Source organism: Tursiops truncatus, chromosome 4 (genome assembly GCF_011762595.2).
Source record: "Tursiops truncatus isolate mTurTru1 chromosome 4, mTurTru1.mat.Y, whole genome shotgun sequence".
NCBI classification, from domain to species: domain Eukaryota; kingdom Metazoa; phylum Chordata; class Mammalia; order Artiodactyla; family Delphinidae; genus Tursiops; species Tursiops truncatus.
In genome coordinates this window covers 74346826-74359343 of record NC_047037.1, presented here as the reverse complement: position 1 = coordinate 74359343, position 12518 = coordinate 74346826, and the positions used below count along the sequence as shown (strand labels likewise).

The window sequence follows — 12518 nt, the reverse complement described above, 5'->3', positions numbered from 1 at the left end:
TCACTTTCAGTGAGCTTTCTCCCCCTGATGATAGGAACAAAGCATCCCAAAGTTTGTTAGGGGAGCACAGGCCCGATGAGCCCAGGACATTTGCCACGGATCATCCTGTATCACGCAATATCTGAGGGTTTAACTGCGCAGCCCTTGCTGGCAGTCAACAGAAGGGAGCAACTAACGGGTGCTGACCTATTATTGTTTTTGTTTTTTTTTAGGCAGACAAATTTCAGATGTACGTCACCTACTGTAAAAACAAGCCTGACTCCAACCAGCTGATCCTGGAGCACGCAGGCACCTTCTTTGATGTAAGCTGTGAATTTCCATCCTTGAACCACTGATGAGCAGGTGGAAATTGCTCCTCTACTTTGAGGTCATGGGTTTTTAGCTATCCTTTGTTCCTCATTTTTCTTTACCAGCCCCTCCTAACCTCTCTCTCGTGGATAAAACGTGGAGAAAAACAAAAGCAGTGTTTATCTTTTGTTTTACTCCATCCCATCTCAAGTCCTGTGGTTTCAGATAAGGCGCATTTGCCTCCGTGCCTCCACACCGAATCCAGCTAGCCATAAATCTCACAAGCAGAGGAGGCGTGCTAGGATATTCCACTTCTGCATATATAGCTCCTCAAACGTAGGGGTTCCTCAGAATGTGCCCTCAGCCCAGCCACATCGGCATCACCTGAGAACTTGTTAGAAATATGGATTTTGGACCCCACTCTAGATCTATTGAATCAGAATCCCCAGGGCTGGAGCCCAACAATCTGAGTTTTAAGGAGCCCTCCAGGTGACTCCGATAACCTGCTCAAGTTTGGGAGTCACTGACTACTCTAATGCGATTGTTTCAACCTTGACTGCCCATTGGAATTACCTGGGGAGCTTTGAAAAATAGTGATTAAGCTCCCAGCCCTGGTTTTGATATGATCAGCCTGGGTTTGGCCTGGGCATTGAGAGTTTTAAACATTTCCAGGTGAGAGTAACGTGCAGCCAGGGTTGAGCACTTATGCTGTGATGGAAGCCAAGAGAAGACTCAGAGCCGATGTACCTTGTCTGGTCCTCTGGTTTTGGGTGAGGATGCAATCCTGTTGGTGAATGATGGTCTATATACTGCTGGTCCCCAGAGAGTGACAGAATCAGACGGGTCACTGCAGGATGCACGGGAAGAACAGAGGGAGAAAAAAAAATGAGAATAAAAAGTGAAGTTCAGTGAGAGATAGGTGGCAGCAGTGATGGCCATTCTGGTAGTCATATCATTTTAGTATCTATCAATCTAACTTTCTGCCTACCTCATTCCATCTATAAATCTTTGAATGTCTACTGTATTCAAGATAGTGTGCCAGGCCCCGTGGGGAGTCAGACATTCAAACATGGTTCCCATACTCAAGCTTACAGAATAAACTTTCTCTGAGCATCTTTCTAGCCTGACCCTGCTATAACAGAAATGATTCTACAAGTGTCTTGTTGCTCAGTGAAGAAATGACACTTGAACGGGTAAAAGCCAGACAAGAAAAAACATACGTGATTTTTAAAAACGGAGTATTCCTATGGAAATTGTCCCAAAGTGGAATTTCTGAGGTTATATTTGTTTAAACAGAAAACCCAAGAAAAGTCTTTCTCTAACTTGGTATCAGAATTTATTGACTATCATCTGGGATGCCCTATAGCGCTATTATCTCTGCTTAATAATGTATTTCTCTTAAGACGTTTCTGGTTATTCATCAACAGTAACCAGAAGGGTCTTTTTGAAGTTTTAAATGCACTGTGTCCTGTTTTCCACTTCACATTTTTCTGCCCGCACAGGTGCGGGTGGGCACACAGGCCACACAGACACTCTTAGAAGTACTTCCTAGCCTTTAAAGGTCACGTGTTGCTTCCTGCGTGAATCCTTGCCTCTCTCTATGCGTGCAGTATCCTCTGTGTTTCTCTACGGCGTTTGTAACAATCTGCGTTCCGGCAGGTTAACGGTGGACCTTCCTATGACACACACCTCCCCCCACCTGGGAGTCCCTTGAGGTTGACTGATGGGTTGCCTGGCTCGTTTTGTACACGTTACAATGTCTGGTGCTAAACTGTGTTCTCCCCTAGCCCTACATTCCTCATATCCCTGTTTCTAGACTTCGACTTGCAGTCAGATATACTCCAAATTTCACACCCCACCCCCCATTTTCCAACGTCATGCCTGATGAGCCTCTACGTTAGTTGGGGAGGCCAGTGGAAGCCAGAAAACCAGACCAGTAGCAGTTCCTGGAGCTTGGCCCAGAGGTGGGGAGGGAGAGCAGTAAACCCTCCTGACTGTCCCCAAAGCATTCCAGAAAGCATCATCTTTGTAGCTTTCCCCCTTCCGTCAGAAGGGTTTCCCTAAATTCTACACCTAGAAACCATCTACTTCAGGCCCTCCTTCTATAAGAGATAAACCCCCAATAAAGACAGTCTTATTATCCATTATTGTAAAGAGAGCACAGAAAATTCAAGTCCAAGAAAGACCCGTACATTGACATGATCTGGAATTTTCTACTCCAAACGTGGGAACCGTGAGGCTGTGGTGTCTGGCGCATGTTGATTACTAAGCTTGGTTGGGCTGACCTCAAGCCTCCGGAGGCCGCCCCTTCCTCCCTGTCCACATGAAGCCTTCCCCGAACTGGCACCTTGTCAGAGCGGGAAGCCTGTCAAAGGTGCGTTATTGCCTGTCCTCTCCTGCCAAAGCCCCCAAGTAAACTCACAATGTTCATTTGCCCAAATAGGGTCAAGCTGTCCGCTGTTTGCCCATTTTCCTTGAATAAGTCCTGCTATAACTACACACCTCTAGGGAAGAGGCAAATGAGTGAGAAAATTGCTACTTTCTGGGATAGTTGGCGGAAAATGGAATTTTTTTTTAATATTATTCCCTCTTTTTCACCCTCCTTCATAGCCTCGTAGCAAGTCCTATCTTGTCCGAGTTTTAAGATGTTTCTTGTAATCCTCCCAACGCTTTGTTCTCACTAATCTTTGTTTATGGCAAGCCCCCACATTACACACCTGGAGATACAGATGTATACTCTACATATATGTAAAGGGTACAATTTAATTGTTTAGTATACTCACAGACATGTGCAACTATTTCATCTTCTCATAAAGCAACCCCACGCCCTTTAGCTATCACCCCTCCACCTTATCCTCCTTCCTACTCCCCCAGCTCTAAGCAACCAATGGTCTATTTCCTATCTCTATAGATTTTCCTCTTCTGGACATTTCATTAAAAATGGAATGATATAATATGTGTTCTTTTGTGACCGACTTCTTTCACTTAGCAGGAAGTTAAGATTCAGCTATGTTGTAGCGTCTCAGTGCTTCATTCCTTTTCATGGCCAAATAATATTCCATTGTATGACTATACTACATTTTGTTTTTTCATTCATCAGTTGATGGAGATTTGGGTTGTGTCCACCTTTTCACTGCTCTTAATAATACTGCTATGAACATTTTATACAAGTCTTTGTGTGGACATATGTTTTGATTTCTCTCAGGTATTTACCTAGAAGTGGAATTGCTGGATCATATGGTAACTGCGTGTTTACACACTCGGACCTTGGCAGTAATCTCTGAACTGGTCTCTCTGTCTCTATTTCCCAGCTTCCACCCTCTGTGTTGCTATTAGGCTTATATTAATCTTTCTGAAACATTGCTTTCACCATATGTTGCTTCTATTTAAAATCTACAATACTTTACCCCTGAGAAGCTCCCCATCACATCCTAATTCATGCTTCTAGCTCCACCCCATCAATGACCTACATCCATCTTCTCATCTAAGTGTATTTTCACTTTTCTAGAATCTAGGTGTGACCCTCTGTTCTGCTCAGGTATGGTCCTCATTATCATCTAAAGATACAATGATTATTTCCTGTGTGTTTTGGTTTATACATTTTCCCTTGATAGAATGCCATTCCTCCTCCTTTTCCCATCCAAGAGCAGTTTCTCATAGTTGTGTGGCCTTTTCCCTTTTCTCCTCTCTCCTTAACCCAGCCCACCTCCTCCCAGAAGACATACGTGCACATGGCCCTCTGTGTCTAACGGTGCCCGTTTTTAATCCCTGTAGGAGATACAGCAGCGGCACGGTCTGGCCAACTCCATCTCTTCCTACCTAATTAAGCCCGTCCAGAGGATCACTAAGTACCAGCTGCTCCTGAAGGTATCTGCCCTCCCCTCTCTGCCACCCTGACCACACCGTTGACCAGGCCCAGGGAGTCCCAGCTTTGCCCAAGGATGGGAAAGCTTCCACCTGAAGACCTTTCCTCTACCTGGAGCAGAACTTCAGAGACGAGCCCACGCTGGCACTGCTGGTTCTAGACTGCATGTTCTATCCCATGAAATTCCAGATGCTTATTGGGGTGGGGGAGAGGAGAAATGGGAGCAGGAATGGACTGTGACTATTTTCACGTGCATCCACCACCGCACAGCTTTTAGTGACTGCAACCCCAGGCACTGGCTGGTACCTAGAGTCTCTCCTGTCCTTCCCTTTTGGGCAGATTCCTCCTGGTGGACCCTGCTTCCGATGGGATCCGGGGTCAAGGTGTTAGGGGCAGTGCCAGTCTACGTGGGCAGTGGAGGCCCAGGGCAGCACCTACCATTGCCTTAATCTCCACGTTTGTCAAGACTAGGAGGTTTCAGAGAGGAAATAGTTAAAAAGTACATATTAAAACACAGTGGCGCTCTGTATCTGCAGGATCCCATATGTTAGGGGTTCTTCTGGAGCCAGCCAAGAGATTTGGGTTTTTTCCAAAATCTTTTTCTTTGAAAGTCAAATAATCAAATTATGTAAAATACTGAGTGATTTGGGCTGATTCTTCTCAGAGAAGGACACACTGACAGTCTGAAAATATGACATTTCCCCACGGAAAGCCTGGGACAGCAATATCATAGGCAGCTATATAACCTGTATCTATATTAATTCTTAATGTGCAAGCGTGGAGTTTTCCCTAAGTTTGAATATTTTGCTCGTCGCTCCTCAAATGCAAAGGATAAAAGCATAGGGAGAGGCATGTCATAAGTAGGATAGTTCCAGAGAAAATCTGTTGAAGTTCAGCTCTGTGAGATGCTTGCTGAACCTCACATATTCTATCTGCTTCACTAAATCTGAAAACCCGTCTAGTTTCAAATCTAGATTCTAGTCACGTTGGGGTGTGCCCAGCTTTCCAGTCTGTGGGGTCTTCCTGCCTTAGCACTTGTAGCTCCGTGATAAGAGGAGTGGGGGCAGCAGTGAGTCGTGCCCCGACCTCTCTTCTCACCTCTGGATCAGGGGAGGGCCCTGCACCATCCTTCTTCCCCTTCAGCCTCCTCCTTCAAGCCATCTCCTTCTTCGACTCCAGGAAGAGACAATGGGCTTCACTTCCAGGCCCTCCAGTCTCCCAACCCTGAAGAAATGACGTAGAGAATCACCACAGGGCATCACGCCCTTGGCCTTTATTGAGACTGGTATCAGAAATAACTATGTAGAACATCACGGCTGTTCGGGCAGAACTGCTGCTGGCATTTTGAGGATGCCATCCTGTCTGTTTTTGAATTTTCTTATATAAAGGCTCACAGAAATTCTCCTAAGATCTCGAAGTGGTGGCGGGAGGCTTCTCTTCTGAAAAATTGGTGTGCTTCCTACCTTTAAATCACAAGAGCTTGAGGTCCTTCTTTGCCTTTGACTGTCAGAGAGTTAGCATCCACTTTTGTGGTTACTTACAGGAATTTCTCCTTAGCCAGATTTCTGTGTATAATTATCCTCTCCTTCTCTAGCCCACTTGATGCACGACGCTTCTAAATGATTTTTCTGGTGCCAGAAGATTTTTTTTTTTTAATTTATTTTTGTGGTTTTCAAATTTAAGTATCCCAAAGCCTTTTCGGGAATTGGTGGGGTTGTGCATTGAAAAAACAAAACAAAACTGGCATGCCCACCCACACTGCCAGGGTCTTAAATCAATGAAGATGCAGTTCAAAAAGAAATATAGTTTGTCACCTCTCCCTGTTAATCCCATAAGGCTGAAGTTCCTGGGATGAATTTTGTGACATGGACAAGGGAGGGAAGTAGACGATGGGTGGGCTTCCCTGTGTTTTGCTTTAGGCAGATGGAGGGGTGGGCTCTGGGCCTTCATTCTGTAACTGGATGTTTTAGGAAGAGAGGACCGTGCAGGTAACTGAGAAGGGAGACAGTGAAGTAAGGGGAATTTGTTGTAGAGACATTGAAAAATTATTTGGGACAAAAAAGAGTTAAGATACATTTGACCTCTTTTAAATGTGCTGGTAGCAGAGTGCTTGCTGAGTAAAAGAACAATAGTTTGCTTTTACTATAAATAAATAATATGGGATTTATGTTCTTATTAAAGTTAGTTTTATTCCGAATAAATTAATATTTAATTATCAGTATCCTCTGGGGTTCCTCCCTTTAGGTGTTGCATGAAAGTGAAAGTCAGAGTGTTCGGTGGTCTGCATGTAAATCTGCTATAGCTGTCCTTGTGGAGACTAAATTAAATATGGAGCCTTCTCCTTGTCCTAAACCATAGCAGGGATCTGAGGAGAACTCATTGGTTTTGCTAGTTGATCGGTGGACTTGCCAGATTACTTTGGGAGGTTAAACTAATTGGTGTTTTCTGTTGCAAACTGAAGCATATTTCTTTCTCTTTTTTTTTTGGCTGAGTTCGGTCTTTGTTGCTGCGCGCAGGCTTTCTTTAGTTGTGGTGAGAGGGGGCTACTCTTCGTTGCGGTGCACAGGCTTGTCGTTGCGGTGGCTTCTCTTGTTGCGGAGCACAGGCTCTAGGCACGCGGGCTTCAGTAGTTGTGGCATGCGGGCTCATCAGTTGTGGCTCGCAGGCTCTAGAGTGCAGGCTCAGTAGTTGTGGCGCGTGGGCTTAGTTGCTCCACGGCATGTGGGATCTTCCTGGACCAGGGCTCGAACCCTTGTCCCCTGCATTGGCAGGTGGATTCTTAACCACTGTGCCACCAGGGAAATCCCTGAAGCATATTTCTTATTTTTGTCTTATGTTTCTGCCTAGAAGTTCCTTTGATGATGTATGAGAACAGGTTGGGAGGATCAAAATTAGGAAAGGATGGGGAGAATCAGAGAACTTCAGGTTGGCAGAAGTAAATACAGCTTTCTGAATGATGATGCTATTATACTGACTGGAACCAAGGACAGAGCTGAGAACTGATCATGTCTACCTCCCAAACATGTACTCTGGGCAGTTCACCTCTTCTTTGGACACTCAAACCTCTCTTCTTCATATGGAAATGCATCCAAGATGACACAAAGGCTTGGATTCTCATGTCAGATGCTCATTAATCAGATAATCTTACCAAGTATAAAGCTTTACTAATAATTTCAAAGATACAAATAATCCCAAAACAGAGGTAAAACACAGAGAGAAGATCACCAATAGCTCCAAGTCCTTTCTTACAGCATCAGGATGTGCTGTGGCCCTGATTAACATGCAAGGTTTCTAAATGATGTATGTCGCATCCTATCACTTACCCTGAAGAGAGCCATTTTGGTCATGAAATGTAATCACTTTTTACTTAGACAGTTGTGTAACTTATGTGATATTGCCCATGGATTCTATGTTTGTTTACCATGAGAAGTCCTAGACAGACTAGATATATCCTACTAACAGCACTCCATAAATAAGTACTCTCCCGCTAGCAAGTACTACTAGTTTGTCAAGAGGTCTGTCATTAATGTGTTTATAAGGTTTGATCTTGTCAACTTCTTTCTTTCCTGGAAATGCATCCCCACCCATCCACCCATTCCCTGCCTTCCCTTACACCATTCCCTCTCTCCTCCACAGAAGGAGAGAGTATGGATTGTAGATCTCTTAACCTTTTCCTTCCCATTGTCCAAGTGAGCAAGATACGATAACCCTGATAGGAACAATGAAAGCCAGCATTCTTCTGGTTTGGGTGAAATCATTCCGAGTGGCCTTTATGGTTACTAAAACAGTTGGAAATTATCTTTTCTCCATCCACCAGATACTATATATCTTTTATGGATATAGTAATGACCTAGTCTCCAATGAGGATGTAAAAGAGAGGACACGCTCCAGGAGGACAGGTGGAAGACAGGGTAGCATGGTGGATGGAGTACCTGGATTTGGGTTCAGGAGACCTGGATTCAGGCTCCTGCATGGCCTCTAGTGAATTCTATAACCTGGGGGAAATCTCTGTCCCTATTAATCACAGTGTCCTCATCTGACAACGCAAGGACTAATCCAGAATCCCATCTATTGGCCCCAGGTTAGGAACTCCTGATCCGTATGATCTAAAAATCTTTGATAACTGAACAACTATGCCTGTCATGTCCGTAACCCCAAGTTGCCCCCAGTATGGTGGAAGTCATTCGGGCAGTAGAGGTGTGTAAATAAAGGTGGTGCTGGCAGTAGGCATGCAGCGATGTACGAGCACCGTGTGTCCTTCGCACACCATCTGTCTCCTCTTTATGATCACACAGCACTGCACCTCTGTTCATGTGTTTTGCCAGGGGTATTCCCTGACCTCCAGGAGGTCAGTCGAGTGACAGAGAATGCCCTAGTTGCTGACTTCTAGTGCCAGCCATTTGGGAGTTGGGTTGAATTGAGTTAGTTTGGATTAGACTGAGCTGAGGAAGCTCGGCCTGGGAAAAGCATGGTGGTTGGATTCTTTGGAGATAACCTTTCCACCCCACCCCACTTTCCTTATACCTCAGAGGGGACCATTACAGAGAATGAAGCTGGTGTATAAATCCTTGAGGAATTGGTATATAATTGCCTTGAGGGGTTAGGAAGCGGGAGGGTGGGGAAGCTGGGGGAAACGGTTCTCAATGTATCTGGACTTTTTTCGCAGGAACTTTTAACTTGCTGTGAAGAAGGGAAAGGGGAGCTCAAGGATGGCCTGGAGGTGATGCTCAGTGTCCCAAAGAAAGCCAATGATGCCATGCACGTCAGCATGCTGGAAGGTAGCTGTCCTCTCAGCCTCCTCAGGGGAGCCGCCTCCTTTCCTAAGACCATGAAGCTTGTGTCATGGGAGGGAAGTGGCATGAAGTCAGGCAAGGGGCCAAGCTAGAAGAGAGGAGAAATGGCAAATTGTTACATAGGTCCTGGGGAAGCGTGAGAGGAGATCCACAGGGGCTAGCTCAGCTAACACCTGCCTCCAGGCCTGTGCCGAATCAAATATGTGGACGACTTGCTGCCTGAGAGGTAGAGTAGGAAGGCTGTCATCCTTACTATAAATGCGCTAGAGCCCCTGACCCACAGCAGCCCTCTTCCTCTGCATAACATTTGCACTGCGTTTGTCATCAGAATAAGTAGAAATCCTGCACATACACACACCCACCGTCTTTAGCCTTGCGCCCTGCTCTTTTTTTATATACTAAAATATACATAACATAAAGTTTACTGTCCTAACCATTTTTAAGTGTACAGTTCAGTTGCATTAAGTACATTCACGTTGGTATGCAGCTACCCTCATGCCCTTCCTAGCTGGTAAGGAAAGTCCAGCCAGCTAAACCTGATAGGACTTTGCTGAAGCACGTTCATCGGCTGGAAGCATGCTCTTGGGACCCAGAAACCTGGTAGAGTGAGACTCCAATAAGTGCTCCTAACACCGCACAACAGAGCAGATATGGGCAGAGCAGCCTCTTTGAGGTGGAAACTGTTCGATGTGTTAATACTCAGTATCCCAATCTGGGCTGACAAACAGGTGAGATAAGGAAGGTGAGTCTACTCCGTTGTACACGGTAAACCTGTGGGGTATTTCCTCTCTTCTGGTCTCCATCACCCCCCACCACTTGCCCCGCCCCAACGCCATCTAAAAGACTTGGTCTGGTTTTAGTACTTCCTGGGCCACCCTTAGCACAGGAAGCCCCACTTCTTCATGCAAAGGAGCCCTGATTACCTGCTCTAGACTGAGCCCTGACCATCTGAACATATTCCTAGTGTCACACTTTCTCCACCTCTTCTTTTCTGTTTGCACCTGCTCCCCACGCCCACCCCCACCCCTGCATGTCCGCCTCTGTAAGGACCCTCTCCTCCGGCCTGTCCCTGACGTGTATTCCGGATCCAGCTACTCAAGGGATGCTCTGTGCACCAGCAGCAGCAGCACCTGGGAGCTCGTCAGAGCGCAAATTCATGGGCTCCACCCATCCCTACTGAATCCCGGTCTCTTGGGTGTGCAGGAATGGGCAGGAATCTGTGTTCTCATAAGCAATCTAGGTGATTCTTACCCACACTAAAGTTTCAGAACCTCTATTAAAGTGGCATGAATATAAATTGTTGAAGCCTTGTGCACCACGCAGTATAGGAGCGATCCTAGGAAGAGTCCTAGGAATGGAACGTAAGAAATGAAGCAACAACAAATGGAGTAGAGTCAAGGGCACTCGGGCAGGCAGCGTTTGTCCTCAGCCCCACTCCGAGCTCCAAGACAGGGACAGTGGGAGCTGTGGAGGGAGAAGGAGAGATGGGGTTTACTTTGCAGGAGGTCCCCGGCTGACAGTGGGGCTGGGGGAGGCTGCACAGGAGCTTTGCAGGAGGTTCCACTGATACTGGTTCTGGAGAGGAGGCCTGGGTGTTTTTTAGGGTTCGACGAGAACCTGGACGTGCAGGGGGAGCTGATTCTGCAGGATGCCTTTCAAGTGTGGGACCCCAAGTCGCTGATCCGGAAGGGGCGCGAGCGACACCTGTTCCTCTTTGAGATCTCCTTGGTTTTCAGCAAGGAGATCAAAGACTCTTCAGGACACACAAAATATGTTTACAAGAACAAGCTACTGGTAGGTGGGGCAGGTGGGGTCAGATGAGACTCTCCATTTGCATAGTGCCCTTGGGCAGGAAGGGGTCTTGAACACTCCGCTCATCTCTCCCCTGGCGCCACACCAAAACCATCCTGGACAAATGAAAATGCGTCCTAGTTGGAAAGCGCCCCCTCAACTCCCACCTTTGCATCTTAGCGTTCACCGTTCTTCTTCCAGTTGGCTTTGGGCGCCTCCCTCTTCACCTTCCCTCCCTGCTACCTGCTCATCAGGCACGTGCCTGTAGGTCCTTGCATCCTGGGTAGAAGAACAGAACATCCGATCTGTTTAAGTTTGATTGACAGAGCCCCTCCCTCGGTCCTCTCCTCTCTGTTGCCTTTCCCTTCCCAACCCCAGCCCTAAGTCTCCCCACTGCCCTCCCCTTCCCCGCCTCTCACAGGCATTTCCTGTCTACAGACCTCAGAGCTGGGTGTGACGGAGCACGTAGAGGGCGATCCCTGCAAATTCGCCTTGTGGTCTGGGCGCACCCCATCCTCAGACAATAAAACAGTGCTGAAAGTAAGTACTGCTCTCTGCTGGGCACAAGACCAAGGTTGGGGATAGCTGAAGGGAACGCGGAGGGATGTGGGCAGGATCCACCTGAAAGCTGGGTCCTGGAGACTCCACCGGGCCACTGGGCTTCTCTCTCTCTCGGGAAGGGCAGCTTCACATGGGTGTTGAGATGCAAATTCTATCATGAAAGTAGCCTGAAATCTCAAGATGAGGTCTCCTAAGTGCAGGCACCTGCTGGAGCATGGCGGGAAGAAGGCAGGGAATGGCCTCAACAGGGCCCACGTTAATACGTCCTGTCCCTATGGCTCCTTCAAGTGGCAAGGACAACAAATGACCCTTTGGTAAACAGCACCTTGGTTCGCTCCACATTCACTCAACATTTTTTTTCCTGAACACCTTCCACATATAAGGTATTCTGCTCAGTGCTGTGGAGGATAACTATGTATGGGATATGAACCCAGTCCTCTGGGAACTTAGGTTCTAGGAGCTCTAGTGAATCATACTAACATGGGAACTATGCTGATTGAGAGGAGTGTTGAGAAGGGGTCTTAAGGAGTCACCTCAGCTCCCCAGGGTGCACGTAGCCTGGGAACTGAGTCAGTGCCCGTGGTCCTGTTAGTGTAACCGAGGAGAGATCCTGCACGTGGCGCACCCACCAGTCACGTGCTTACCAGGGAAGTGCCCATCCCCAAGGAAGAGATGGGCCAGCCCTGACCAAGCTTCACACCTGTTTACTCTGAATGCCAGCATAGCTGCTACCTGACGTGAGGCAGAAGTACCTGAAAAAACTTCCATGAAGACACATGGGGTGTTCATGGAGTGGTAGCAATGCCTTCAATGAACAGGTTTACCGGGCTAAAAACCCAGGACTGACTTTCAATCAGTACAAGCCTATGTAGCCATATAGGTGTTGAGCCTCCTGACGTGTATCCAGTTATACCAGTTGGTAAATGGCCGCTGCCTCCAAATGCCCCCTTGCTGCCCCTCCTGTGCTCCCCAGACCTCCTCAGAATCTAGTAACTGAAGTGTTAACCCTTGGCCCAGCAGGGGCAGTTATCAGTGCTGGTCAGTGCCTCCCAGGTTATTAAATACTTTGAAAATCATCCCGTAGAAATCTACATTGAGTCTCGGGGTCATAGCCCTGTTCTAGGAGTTGGAGAAGCATGTCCCTGGGATTGAAGAGTCACAAGTATAAAACGAGAGAAATAAACCCCTCCAACGTTTGGTATCCTTGAAGATGATGGATT

General features: G+C 46.9%; 1 protein-coding gene across 19 annotated transcripts in view; it reads left to right on the top strand.

Moving 5' to 3' along the window:
- Window positions 1–12518, top strand: part of KALRN (kalirin RhoGEF kinase) — a 645891-nt gene that overhangs the window by 415725 nt on the left and 217648 nt on the right. For all 19 annotated transcript variants that reach the window (XM_033855735.2, XM_073804132.1, XM_073804131.1 and 16 more), the window contains 5 exons: window positions 213–302; window positions 4063–4155; window positions 8820–8931; window positions 10550–10740; window positions 11176–11277. In XM_033855735.2, coding sequence (XP_033711626.1) covers window positions 213–302; window positions 4063–4155; window positions 8820–8931; window positions 10550–10740; window positions 11176–11277 — 588 coding nt within the window. The remainder of the gene's footprint in view (window positions 1–212; window positions 303–4062; window positions 4156–8819; window positions 8932–10549; window positions 10741–11175; window positions 11278–12518) is intronic.